This window comes from Vanellus vanellus, assembly GCF_965231255.1.
Source record: "Vanellus vanellus genome assembly, chromosome: 8".
Lineage (NCBI taxonomy): Eukaryota > Metazoa > Chordata > Aves > Charadriiformes > Charadriidae > Vanellus > Vanellus vanellus.
In genome coordinates, this window is record NC_138913.1 from 15,445,388 (window position 1) to 15,460,283 (window position 14,896).

At 41.5% G+C, this 14,896-nt stretch overlaps 1 protein-coding gene across 1 annotated transcript in view; it reads right to left on the reverse strand.

Moving 5' to 3' along the window:
- The window catches only part of ACAP2 (ArfGAP with coiled-coil, ankyrin repeat and PH domains 2), a 65,338-nt gene extending 51,605 nt beyond the window's left edge, over positions 1-13,733 (reverse strand). Inside the window, exon 1 of the mRNA XM_082487032.1 lies at positions 13,644-13,733. Coding sequence (XP_082343158.1) covers positions 13,644-13,696 — 53 coding nt within the window. The 5' untranslated portion in view covers positions 13,697-13,733. The remainder of the gene's footprint in view (positions 1-13,643) is intronic.
- Between the last annotated feature and the right edge of the window lie 1,163 nt (positions 13,734-14,896).

Genomic DNA, 14,896 nt, shown 5'->3' on the forward strand with positions numbered 1-14,896 from the left:
CTTTCAGAAGAACAGAAACAAGTACACAATCAACTGCTATTCAGACTGGGATTTCTGAATACATTCATGTATTTGGACTCATAAAATAACAGATTCTACCATCACAACTTCAATAGCGTTACTGCTAAAGTCTTGTCTTCAAATCTTGGAAAGACACAGCTCTCCCACTTGCACATATTCTATGCAGAATAGCCCATTAATACACAACTTTGACTTCACTGCAGATGACATCTTTCAACTAACATCCACTACAGTTCAACAGCATAAAGTTAATGTGCAAGACTAGCCACAAATTATCAATAGATAAATCAAAGTATTTGAGTGCACATATTCAAGTATAACTGCATTCACATTTTCTTTCATTTACTGCAGTATAATTTCATGAGTCTGGCTATATATCAGAAGAGTAAATAAAGAAGCATTACCACGCTCCACTGCCAGTGGAAAACAATTCAGCCTTGGAGGGACAGAGAACATTGAAAGTGAACCAACAAGCAAATAGTACTGTGATTAACTCCCCTTTGTCCTCTTCAATTGCATTTCACTTTAAACTTTAAGGACATAAGGAAAACTGAAAGCAGTTACAAAGATATGGATAGCTCACTAATTGTAAGGGACAAAGCAGGATAAATCTGGCTCATAACTGGCTGAAGTAAAAGCAATTGATCATTTTCTCATGTTATATACAAACTCAATACAGACACTAGTAGAGATTAGCTGGAAGCTATCTGTGCATCCCACAGTGGCATCACAGTTCTAGTTCAAACTATATCAAAATTACCAAGCACTCGTGCTATAGCTTTATGTGATACTTCATGTATCAGCTTTACATCTTGGTTAGACTTAGGAGCTTTCTACTAGCACTTTCCTCAACCTTGCTGAGGTCCTTCTGAATGGCAGACCCTCCAGCACATCAGCTGCTCCCTCCAATCACTGTGTACTTCATTTGATTTCCTTTATCTATAGTTAGATATAAAAAAGTTATCTAGAGGCACTTTAACCAACATGCTAACAAGGAATACATTTGGTACGTGTATAATGGCATGAGACAACCACAGATTAAAAAAGAAACATGACATATTGAGGAACAAAGAAGTCATACACTGAACAATAAGGCCTAATAACCTTGGATAACAGCATGGATACATACAAGAAGAGTTTTATAACTTATGAGATGTGTCATAACCATTAATATGGTCTGAAAAAAGAATGCTGTTGCAGCCTGTCACAGAGCCCATTGAAGTCCTGGTTTGGCACCGCAGAGATTTTTCCCTGCTGGCACAGAGCCCCTCCATGCTGAGGAACAGATGATGAATGCTCCCTGACATGCCGAGATAAACCTCCTCAGTCATGCTAGTACTCCTTACATTATTAATTCTTCAGTCATTGCCACTAAACATTTTATCAATAGCTTGGAAGAGCTTTACAACATGAATAGTAAGACTTTGAATCAGAAATGGGATATTTTTTTCACCCTTATCCCAAAACCCTAGAAATTTTCTATGAGCCTGGTGGATTGAAATATGGAAATACATTTCCTTAACTGAAGATTATCAGGTTGATGAATAAGTCAAGTTTTCTCAGGTCCATGTCAAGCACTATGCGCATTTCAAGTTTTCCCAGAGAAAAGAAACAAAAATCAAGTCCTTAATATTTGAAGGGCCATTCTTCTATTCCTCCCAAGTCAGACTTCTCCTCTTATAAAATAATAAGATGAAATAAGACAAGGATATTTACTGAATTCACTTAATCATTAAAGCAAAAGTCTGCTTGTAGGTACCAGTTTTTAAGGTCATCTTCACCTTCACCTCAGTAATTCATATGGTCTTTGATATAACAAACAAATAGGACAAATCCCTTTCAGATGCATGCTTCACCTGATTTGTTCTTTACTGCAAGACTACACACGGCACATTATCTCAAAAAATAATTATTATAAGCAAATCAATCTTCAAAAAGGGACGAGTTCTATTGCACTTAATATACATAGCTGAAAGTCAAACTGATTACCACTAAACTTGCAGCATCCTTTAAAAGGGTATCACACACAGTCTGTAAGGACTACCTGTAAGCTACCTGCTGGCCCCAAATTCTCAAGCTTTTTCTCTAATTGCTCTTTTGCAGTAAGTTACCAGAAATGTCCAACAGTGTTCTTTTCCCAATAGTTTTGCCTAATATTTTTCCCCTAAGATTTTTTTACCCTAGGAGAGCCTAATAGCTAGGTAAGCCTAAGTAGAAGATTAGCAACCCTTTTCTTCCACAAAGATTCTGATAAGCAGAATCTTTCAACTTAAATGTTTTGTTCCTTATGGGACAACTGTTAACAAGATGAGGATACAATGGTGACCATGAAAGCTTCACAGAGAAGTAGATTACATTGTGAAACAAACTCAGATAAGAATGTAACACATCACAACACCTGTCCTGCAGAACTTTGACTAGTAACTCCAACATCTCAAGAATGAGTCAAAAGCTTTTTAGAAGGTCTTACCATCAGATAAGGAAGTAGAACTATAGTATCAAGATGTTGCAACAAATAAAGGGCAGCAGAAACAAGCTCAAGAAACTGATGGTGCTGTGCAGAAACTTCTTGTCGCTGAAAACTTGCAAACATCACAGGGCTGCTTTAATCTTTTACATCTCAGCTACTACCCAGGAGCTTGAACACAGAAGCAGCAGCAGGAGTAAAGGATTTGAACATTTGAAAACTCAAATATGTTGTAAGGCCAGGAAGTGGAACCATAAATATAACCATCAAGCAACCAACTGCAAAGGATGCCAGACAGGACATCCCTCCATCTAAACACTACGCCCTATCTATTAGCCTCAAGATCTGGAGTTCCTAGTCAGATGCTAAGGGGTCACATCAACTTTTCTTTTAAAACTACAAGTAATAACTATCTGAGGATGAATGAAGAAATTAATCTTCAATTTGTAAAGATAACCCTTAGGTACCTCAGATACAGTCAATATAAAAGACAGGGTAGCAGTGCCTGAAAAACTGAAAGAATAAGTGTCACTAGATTCTCCCCAGTATAAGATTCGCAGTATCAGTATGTTCAGAATTGATACAGCACGACTTAACCATCTGTACAGAAATCCTCCTATAAAATAGAGGAAACTGGAGATTAGAGTACTCTAATCAAAGAGTATTCTTTACAGATATCATATAATCTTAGTATGAGTCTTGTGTTTGCTTTGATTTCAGAAAAATAAGGCAATATCTCTCCCTTTCTTTTTCTAATTTCCTTAGTTGCTTATACCTACTAGAGTTATAAAAGTATTGTTGTGTCCAAACCACCATGAGATGGTAAAGCCTTTATAAGAGCTCACCATGTTTCAGAATATCTAAGGACCATTAGCTCTCTACAATTCCAGTTACATCAGGCAGATATTATTTACCCGAAACAGAGGAAAACTCAGGATTTACTATAAAACTAATTCCTCAGCAAGCATGTACTCTTGTCAATTTCAGAAGCTGAATATTTTGGTAACACACTTCCACAAAATCAGAATGCTCTATTTGACAGTCAGAGGGGAAGTTGCAATAGACAAATTCCAACCTTGAAATTTTCGTTTAGCTATTAGGTGTGTACACATACACATCTCACACTCAGTTACCATAACTGTATTTTACATGTAAATTCATAGTTTTATTAGTCACTCATACGGCAAATAAACAGTGTTTGTTTGCCTTTGCACCAAAGCAACCAGTCAAATGAATCCCATCTCAAGATAAAGTACACAAGCAGTGTATTGGCGTTTTACTCAAATTTACTGTTTTCACATTTGGAAAAGCCAGTCTCCTTACCTCTTCACCCCTCTCAAATTATAATGGGTGATCCGCTAAAAAAAAAAAAAAAAGCATTTGGGCTATTATAACATAAAAACTACAAAATGCATATGGTACACCTACAGCTCTGGAAAAAGCTTTAAATATTCTTTGGGTACATTTAGTATCTTTTCTCCCACTACTTTTAGTCATCAGGAGATTTTAAAGACCCTGGGCTTTCATTCACCTATTGATGCTAATTGCAGGTAAGCTACTTCTTAACCAAACAGAAGCTTACTTGTCCTTTATGTATGACATACTAAAGGTTTTTCATCTCAAATGACCTGCAAATATTTTCAAAAAAATCTTGCAAGATCGATACTTACAATATAGTGAATATTTTGCAATAGCAGGCACATTTAACACAATCTCATTTTTCATCATTCATTTTGGGATGAATAAAGCAGGATAGAATAAACAGGCAAATATTTTCTTCAAAATCAGATACTCGACAAAAAAAAGCACTCCAGGAAGTTAAATGAGAACTTTTAAAAATCATTCTCCACAAACTGGAGATTCTTCTGGAGAATAATCCTGTAGAGAGAGTGTGCACATGTGCGTATACTTTTTTAAACAGATTCCAATTTAGCAACACACAAATTCAGCTAGAAGTTGCACCCTCAATGAAACACCAGAGATCCCTCAGTCATCTTAAATAGTTTTTATCCTCAACAAGAACCCTGACAGGCAAAGCCAATACATTTGTTCTATTCTTGTAGTGTGCCCTATGTGATCAAATATGCATCTAAATCACCTTTGATAGAGTAGAAACATGCTATTTCCAGGGTGCAGTTCACATTACCTTGACACATATGTCTAAAACAAATCAAGAGGCACTTGGGATACAACTAGTAATCTTCATCAAGATCTGAAGGAGCCTAAGCCTAACATCTGCCTTAAGAAGATGGCAACACAGTAGATGAGATGAGCTCTACTCTTCCTGTTTAAGGAAGTTAAGAAAGAAGGGGCCTATTTCATTAATTACAGAACTCTTTATACAGACAGGAACTCCAACCAACTTACATGAATGCTACAAGTCTAGGAAAGACAAGATATAACCTACATTTCCAGTTGAGCAGTGAGTTTTTAATGCTTTTTGCTAGTCCCAGTTAAGATCACAAGGCCCAACACTGCTCCGTGTATGGTATTTTTCTTCTTCACCCACCCAGCTCTTACTTACCTAAAGCATATTAGCAGCAGCATGTTACATAAACCAAACAATATTGTAATAACACCACATAATCTTTAATATAAAGTTCACCAGAAGAATCCAGTCAACTGCAGAGTCTGAGTACTTTCACAAAGTACTCTAAACAAACAAAAAAACCACACACAAGCTACACCTTTCTATCCTAACAATAAGCAACATTCGGTCTCCCATTACTGCCCACTGACAACCAGCCACAGCAGCAAGGGGACCACTGGAGAGCTGGAGTCTTGGGAAGCAGAGTGGGATGGGTCCCCCAGCACCGACTCACACCAGCCGCCACCATCACCGCTGTGCAAAGGACCTGAGGGTGCCCTGAACCCAGCTCAGATGGCTGCAGCAGTAAGGACCGGGACAGAAGAGGCTCGGTGCCTCCCTGGGTAGAGACCATGAGGCAGAAAACCAAACCCCATCTCCCAGCTCAAATTCTATACCTCTGTTTTGTCAGGCAAAAGGGGTAAAACATTCACAGCCAGAAGTCAGACCTTGTATACAACACACCTTTCCTTTGTACCAAAGGAGTGAATTCAATTCAAATTTCAATCCACAAAGAGTCACTCTAAACATCAGTACACAAACATCTGTTACATTATTACATAAGTTATAACTATTTTTTAAAAATATGTATAAGATCACTAATAATGGAAGACTAGGATATTTAAAATGCAGAGAAATGTTGAGTGTCTTTGACATCCATGTGTTCCTACTTAAATTAACATGTGGCACCCAGAAAGATGGAAATCCGGAATTCTGTTGCACAGCACTTTTTTTTTTTTAATTTTTGTCAGACGGAATACATTTCACTACATATGGCTTCTCCAATTTATCTTTGTATTATATCCAGCTTAAAACATAAAAATACATTATGAAGTTTCTAAACTTCCAAAATCACATCATGCAAACTGATCACTAGCTCTGCTTTATGTTTATACATACAAAATTGTCAGCAGAGGTCTTCCTTTAATGACTGTTACTGAAGGCGTATCATAAATTCATGGCAAGAAAAAAGGTAGCTTGTGCGTGAGCACTGACTACTGTTAGAGTATGTCTCCTGAAACCACAACACAACTATTTAAAACCCAATTACTATTGACATATGAACTCTAGAAATTATTCAAGAGCATCATGCCACCCTATTGTAGTCTTAGAATTCCAAACAGAAAACTTGGAATATCAAACAGAAAGCCTGATTCACAGAAAAATTAATGCCGCATGAGCAAGTTTGCCAACCACCTGACGGGCACTTTCTCTGTTCAAAACCTCCTCTCATTCATAAAACACTTGAGGGGATTATCTTACAGCAAGTTATTTTCTTAGTCTATCCTTGTGTCGTGTCATGCCCTAAATGAGATTCTCCTCTGCACAGGCGTTAAGTTATGCACAGCACATCAAAACAAAACAACTGATTTACCCTTGGTCTTAGGCCTGGCTACTTTTAATATTCACAAAGTAAGTGTTAACCATAAAGTAACAATTCTGCCATACATGCAAGGACTCCTCTTGCAGAGATCATTAGGAAGGCAAAACAATCTTTTAGTCTACTTTACTGGATTGCTTAAAATTGTTTCATTTATGATCATAATGATAATATCTACTATTTCTCGTGTTCTTGATCTAATCTTTTAGTAATATGAAAGTGGCAACAAAATCAGTATGTGTTACACAGAAGTATGGAAAACTCCTGCATATATTAAAATAATGTTACAGTCCACATGCTAATCTGCATTTCCTCCTAATGGTCTTCCATTGCAGACAGCTACTCTAGCTGTCATTCTTGTTACAGATCTGCCACTATCAAAAAAGCAAACCACCTAAATTATTACCTAAACTCACAGAGACATCTAAATTTCAAACAGCACAGTATCTGCTCAAAAAGATCCCAAATGCATTTACATATTTTAAACTTCTATAAATGTTTTTAAACTGAATTTTGCATGCACAAGAGGCAAAAAAAAAAAAAGTAACTAAATTAGTCAGAATTTATTCTTCTATTTCCTACCCACGTAAATGCAAGGCGCTATAAGACATAACATTAAGAGACTGCATGCGGGGTTTTTGGTGGGGTTTTTTTTTTTTGCACTCCATGACACTTCTGCATTTGCATCTCCTTGAGGTACTAAACAAATTGACTTAGCCAGAAAGGCCTGCATCAAGACCCAGACAAAGGATTCTTGGCTCTCTAAATCATAATTTCAGTAGGAATGTTTCTGTAATCACTGAAAATTAGATATTTTCCTTTCTTTTTTCTCCCAAAGCAGGTTATCAGGATAGAGCTTGGGGACATTTTAGAATGATTTACTATATTAGAAATTTACCAGTAACTTAAGTTATATTCTTCACCGCGTAAAGTAAGAACAGGAGAAATGCTGACTCTAAACAATACAGTTCTGAGTACAAGGTTGTCAAGAAGCTAAGCCTGAAAAAAAGATCACAGGAGACTGCTAACACAGCTAAATCGGCATATTTGCTATTCAGTGGCCAATGATTTCACAGATGCGTACAGGAAAAAACAAAGCTACCCAAAGCTCACCTAGCCCAAGATAGACAGATTTCTATTTTATAGCTGCCATCTTCCAAATGAATATTCTATTTACTAACCCTGCTTTCCAGAGATTTTAACATTAATACCCCTCCCAAAATATAAAACTATAATCTCCATGACTTTAGTTCTTAATGTAATTACATGAGATGTGCTTAGACAACATAAATGAGACACTCCAGGCTAAAGAATCAAACCTCTTCAAATCTGTATTTAAAACTTGAATGACTGTAAGAGCTTGCATAATTACAGTTACATTGCGCACACACATGCATAAATAAGCTGTCCTCCTAATTCTGCAAATACTCATTAAAGATCAGTTGCACAGGCTTAATTAATACCAGTTCTTTAGCAATTGATCCCGCTGCTGCGCTACAGCAACATTATGATAGCTAGCAGATTTTCTTACTTCCACTTTAAGCTCCCTTCTCGGTGTGTGGGGTTTTTATAAACATTCCCAGACAAAAACTTAAAAAGACCAAAGCCAAGGAAATCAACGTTTTAAGTTCCTACTAGCAATTTGAGATATAGTTAAGATTTTTCAATTTGCTGTTAGTTAATGTAAATCATAATCAAACAACAGAATCACCATTAAAAAAACCTAACCTTTGTAATTCATAATTACAACAACCAACTTTTTTAATTAAAACAATTTAGGTGCACTGACCAAATCACAACAACCTGACACATTTCTCTAATTTCTATTAGGAAGGATTGTAACAACTTATTATTAAATTTGAAATAGCTTTAAAAGATTTCAGCATGAGAGATTTTGATGAAATGTATTTGAGAGTGATCTTCAATTAAAATTCTTTATTCTGGTATGATTACCATAGAATAACATTCTCTAGCATTGGGTCCTACCTTCCAATACAACACCCTTTTTTTAGGTCAATTATTATCTGAATGTGTGTTTGAAAGATGTATTCACAGATTTAAAAATAAACAAATCATTGACTAGAGTCTGAGTAGAACAGCACATTCACTGTAATCTCCACAAAAGCAAAGAATTAGAAATCTAGAAGCGCTCTGTTTAACTAACTCCATCAGACTCTTAGCAGTATGGACATAGATATCGTACATGTGTAACTCACCAACATCCTGCTAAGATTGTCCTCCACGTCACTACACTTCAGCTATGAAAAGTGCTGTTCTACAGTCACTTACTGGGAATTATAAACATAAACACATAAGTATGAAAAACGGTAAGCACAAACTTACAAACAAACATTTGGCAGCTTTCTCTTTCAACTTACTGTATCTTTCCTTTTCTGCTCTTCTGCAATACTTTCCACCCTGCCTTGCCAAGCAAGTTACAAACTTGCTTTTCAGTCCCAAACACAAGGGCAGAAAGTCCAGGCCAAACATTTATTTGGAAATTCCTCCTAAAACAGCTAGGTAAGTCTGAGCAAAACAAACAGATTTTGTATGCAGAGTTCTTGGTCACATACCTCTTAACACCTTAAATGTGGCTGAGTTTACCCACACGAGCAGCCTCAGTGATTTCAATGGTACCATAACCCCACACAGATTATCCGTGCTATAATACGAGGGGTTTGCTTGCTACTTGCACTACTGTAACACTGCAGGTCAGGAAGTAGACTGCACTGCAGCACCGTACCTTCTGGAAGTCAACCCAGAAGGGACAAGTTTGCTGATGTTCCAATTTCTATGTGTTCTTCAGAAAGTAAGATGCAGACCAAAGTATGTAAGTTAGGCACATACAATAATTTCTGACTGCTGAACAAGACCTATTCCAAACAGGTTAAATAAGTAACTTTCTTATATTGCTCCTATTTTAAAGTGACAAAACACTTCCTGTTACCTGGGAAACAGATGCTTAAAGAATAAATTTTTGTTACACAGTACTAAAGAAGAGAGGGAAAAAAAACAAACATAAACCTAGAAGACCACAAAGTGGCATGAGTGAACTATTCAGTCTGCATGCCCTACGTAAGCATGCGGTACCTCTCAGCTGGCCCTATTTTGGTAAGCCAGAATCAAAGCCACAGAAGAAGAAAATCAACACACGTACCAGGGAGCTTCAGTGACCACCAGACTTACTTACACTGCAGAGCTGCCCACACAAAGCTACGCTGCCTACACAAAGCAATGCTTTAGTTCAATCTAACTGGAAGACTCCTCAGACAAGTTCATTTAAAGGGAACACACTAAAACCATCAGTTCTACCCAGAAACTACCCATGGTATACTTTTACTAAGAATGGTAATTGGCAACAGTTTCATTTATGTTCTTTCATCTGCCTCGTTCATCCATCATCTGTTCTGCAGCTGGGGTCTCAGTAAGTGAATACAAAATTAAATACAAAAAAAAATTTAAACTTCAGCAACAGTGACAGATAAGGACAAAGAAATTATCTCAAAAATACACAGCTTTTTACTGATGCATTTTTGAAGACTAGAACAGACTGAAAGTTTTTCTACAGAGTTCTTACAATTGCACAAATCACAAGCAACAGAATTTTGCTTTTTCTATTCTTTGTTATTTAACAAGATTGTTAACTGTTACTAACAGCAGCTATATTTCCACATCACTTAAATTTTTAGAGAGGAGAAGCAAGTTTAGGTTCAGAGTGATTCATGTGGCTGCTACGGTGCATACCTCACTTGTTAAGAGAAAACATTCTTTAGTTAGACGAAAAAAAAGTGAAACATCAATGTAAAAGCCTGCTCCATTAAACTCTGCAACTGAAATTCTCACTGTTTAAAGACAAGGAGAAAGTATTATTTCACAACACTATTTGCATATCAAAAAAACACTCCAGGAATTCCTGATTATATACATAGAACTTGCCAGCACAGCTCAGTTCTTACTACTCAAGGACTGCTCTGAGGCCCCTCCTCAGGCAACTTCTTCATTTCACGGGAAGTCGACAACATACTGTAGGAGAACTGCAAACACATTTCCTTGCTAGATCTTTGGTCTGTCCATACTTTAAGAGGAGTCATGAAAGAAAAGCATGTGATTTCAGCGAGATGATTTTCAAAGTAGATTTAAAAAAAAAAGATTGTAAATTTGCAAAAGTGTGCCTGAACTCATAGCCTTTTTCATTACCCTTTTCAAAATCAGTTTCTAAACCTCAAGTTTCCAACTCCAAAATGATCTGGTATGTCCTAAGTTTATAAACAATACGCCATCATTGCTTCAGGTTTTATAATTCAAAGATTTCTTTATCTATTGGGGGGGAGGCATGCCTTACTATGAAATAACCCACCATACTTCTGACATGAATCTTTATAGCCCTTATTATCTAATCACGTATCGGCAACTCAACAGCAACAATCCATGCTCCCTTCACACACATTTTATGCAAGCAAACAAACCTTTATTTCGTTGATTTGGGTAACTATGATATTCCTAATTACTTCTCAAAGCCAAAAAGAGATCAACATGGACTTCATGAGAAACAGATAAGCAAGAAAGTCACGTGTCTGAAGCTGTATGTAGTAGCATGTTTTAAAAGATTTAACTAGTTCCCTGTGAAAACAGGGATTTGGTGACTCAGGAACTCTGATTCACTCATGTCCTCCCAATTCTCTCCATGACTATAAGAAAGTAAACTATGACATTTCTATACACCATGTGCCTCTCAACAGGTTTATTTAACCGCTCTAACAGGTATACTGATGGGAAGGACAGAGACTACACCCACCTGCTCAGCAAGGTCAGGAGAAAGGTGCAACTCTGTTTTGCTATAAGATAAGGAATACAGTACAGGAAGGTGCTTTATGTCTACACTACTCCCCACAAGAACACTAGGACTTAGTAATGACCTTGCTCTACACTACTGTCTCTACCATCCCTTAATAAAACCACTGCAGTAAACTTGTTTTAGAAGGTTTCTAGTAATTTGTTTAGGTCATTCATATTAACACTAAGAATGACCAAAGTTATAACAGCAAATACTAATAATAATGAAAGATATTAACCTTTTTCAGAAATACTACAGGATTTTTGCTTCACAATTTTAACCACTTCCTATCAGTTAAAGGTTGGAAGGATGTTTTGGTGGCATCAAGCGATTACACCATTAGTTTTTCTGCAATTTCTTCAAAGGTAGTAGTATCAAAGACTGTCAGAAAGACCACAATGTATTAGAGAACCATGGCAAAGGTTTTTCCACAGTTTCTCTCCTTGAAGGAAAGGAATCAAGAGGGGCAAAAGGAGAATGATACAAAGTGAGCTCACGTGAACTAGTATGGTTTAACTTGAAGAGACAGCAGCACATTTCTGCTCACAAGTTTTAGTCACAAGTTATTGCTTTCTCAAGCATATTCTATACTTCAGGAAGTATCAGTAATTAAAAAAAATAATTATATTTAATGGTATAGTTCTATGGTTAAAATAAGCCAATCTAAGACTGCATTGTCACCACATAGGATGAATCCACATTAAACATAGTTGTGCCAGAAAGTACATATACTAGCAAGCATGTCCAACTCAGGGCAAAATTTTGTGGAACAGCTAAGCCAATGTAAAAGCTTCCTGCTGCCTCAGGGGGGGGCCCACTCCCCACTACCTTCCTCTAGCCTGGCTTCTGGCAGTGAAGTTCCCTCTTCCTCCTCTCCATAAGCTTTAGTAGGTTTCACACCCCTTGCAATGCTGACTCAACTCACTAACCTAGCAAAAAAGCATCCAGTCTCTTCTGACAGGGCAGCTAGCTCACTGAAGGATTCAACAAGTCACGGTCACCAGAAAAACCCGTGGCAGAAGCAGCCAGGGACAAGCTGGCAGCAGAGACAGGAGCAAAGGAGAGAAGAACAGGAACTCCAACTTCTGCCAGGGGTAAGCCATTCAAACCTTCTCCAACTTCCTTCAGATCCCAGAACCACGTGATTGCTAGAGCTGACACAAAGAGGAGGCATGAACACACAGCCAGAGACCAGAGGAAGAGCAGGACTATTTCCCTCAACAGGCAGAGCTCACCCAGCTCTCCCAACCACAGAGCCACAGGCACTCCAAAGATGGGCTTAGCACAGGACAGGAAGGCACAGCAGTGACACATCACATCAAATCATGGAGCTGTTTGCCTCCCCATCAGCTAGCAGGGTGATACCAGGCATGGAAATTGAGCCTATGGGCACAGACCGGCCACACACCCAACAGAGGCAGAATTATGTTGAGCAGATACAATAGTGTAAAATACACCAAATGGATAAAAGCACAGGGAAAGATGAAGGGGAAAGTTGCCCAACATTAGGAGAAGCAAGCCTACAGCAGTGACAGACAAATGGTCGTTCAAATGGGAAAAAACAAGAGTACACGCCTTGGTCGGGCAACGGGAAGTAAGATTATACTGAGCTTGTTTAGTATTTGCACCCCAGTAGTGAGATTGAGTATGGAAGCACGCAGGAGGCACTGGGAAATGAAGCGTAAGCACAAGTCTGAAGAACAGGGGAGTTCACACTCTCGAGCCTGAGCAGGCATTGCTGTGGCCGCTGAGCATCTCCTGCGCCACGTCCCTGCCGCCCATCACCCCCCCCCATCTGTTGAAAGACGGGTGACCCCAGCCACGTCCACTGCAGACCGTGCTGCCCCCACATGAGCCCCAGACCCCGTGCACCACCCACCCAAGGCGACGTACCACACTCGCTGCCCCCTACCTCCTACACCTTCCAGAGCCCCCCCCCGACCCCAGCAGGCCCCTCCTCCTACAGGGTCCCCCAACAGCCCTTTCCTCACACACAGCCCACAGCCCCTCGCAGCCACCCCCTCCACACACGCTGCCCCTGCCCTGCCACCCAAACCCTGCCCCCACAGCCTGTCCCTCACCCCTCCCACGTAACCACCTCCCCACAACAGCTCCAGCCCGCCACCCTCCCCACAGCCGGCTGCCCGCAGCTCACCGCCGCTTGTCACCCTGCAGGGCCCCCACACCCCCCCCCGCCCCGCCCGGTCCGCCCCAGCAGCCCCTTCCCCCGGCCCGCCGCGCGGCCTGTCACTCTGCAGACACCCAAGTCCGCTTCCCGCCCCCTCAGCACCCTGCCGCTCCGCCGCGGCCTCTCCCCGCGCACGACCCCGGCCCGGCCCCTCGCCGGCAGCACCTGAAGCGCGGGGAGTCCTTCAGGCACTCCTCGAAGTCCACGGTCACCTTCATCCTCCCCTGCCGCGGGGCGCGCCGCTGCCTCCGCTGCTGCTGCTTCTGCTGGCGGCGGGGCGAGCCCAAGACGAGGCGAGGCGAGCCGAGCCGAGGCCGGAGGCCGGCCGCCAGGCGGGGCTAGGCGGAGGCGGCGCTCATAGCGGGGCGGCGGGGTCTGGCAGCGGGACGGCCGCTGAGGGAACGCCGCGCTGAGAAACCCCCCCCTCTGCCCGCCTCCCGCACCCGATCGCGACTGACGACCCGGTCAGCCAATAAGCGGCAGCTCCTAGCAGAAACAACCAACAGGTCGCCAGCGCAGGCGGGGCTTTCCCCCAAATCAGCCTAGGGCGGGGGAAGGACAGCCAGCCCATCCAGTCACAGGAGCAGTAGAGCTGTCTGTCCAGTCACAAGGCGAGAGAGGCAGGCACAACAGGAAGACCGCCCAATAAGTGGGCCACTCAGAGGAGGCAGCCAGCCGCGGGGTGCCGCAGGGATTACTTCCTCATTAGGCGTCCTAAAGAGTGACAGCCTGGTAAGCCAACGGAAAAACAGTCCTTGGTCTCCCACCGATTGTCACAGCTACTCGAAAGACCAATCCCAGCGCTCATAAACACTGAGGGGGCCGCTCCAGCGCTGCGATAGGCTGGTCCGCCCGTCGCTCGCGGTGGATGACGTTTCCCGGAGGCGGGACGCGGCGGTGGGGGCTGGGGTCTCCGCTGGCGGTTCGGGCGGGCGCATGAGGGTCTCGTCAGGCGGTGGCCGGCTCATCGGTTTTAACTGCCTAATTTTCAAAAAATTAAAGCCATTAATCGAGCAGGGGAACTTCTCCCTCGGGGATAAGACCCGCGCGGGGAGGCCCGGCGCCCACCTGAGCAGTTGGGGCCCGGTCGCAACCGGCCCCCGCCCGCAGGAGCCGAGGCGGCTGAAGGGGGCGGCCGGCTCCGTCGAGCGCCGGGCAGGAGAGGGCCGGGCCGGGCCGAGCTGTGTCGCCGCCGCCGCCGTGGGAGGTCACCCAGGCTCCCGCTCCCCAGGGGAGGCGATGGCGGCGCAGCAGCAGCATCGGAGCCACCATGTAGAAGTGACAGCTGCGGATGCTGTGCAGCGTGTTTCAGTTGCAGATCTTGGAAATAACTATATTTGTGTTACTTAGGGGAGAGTCAGTTGTTTTTGAAGGGAAAACGAGAACAGAGAGTTTTTACTGTAGAAAAACTGTCAATC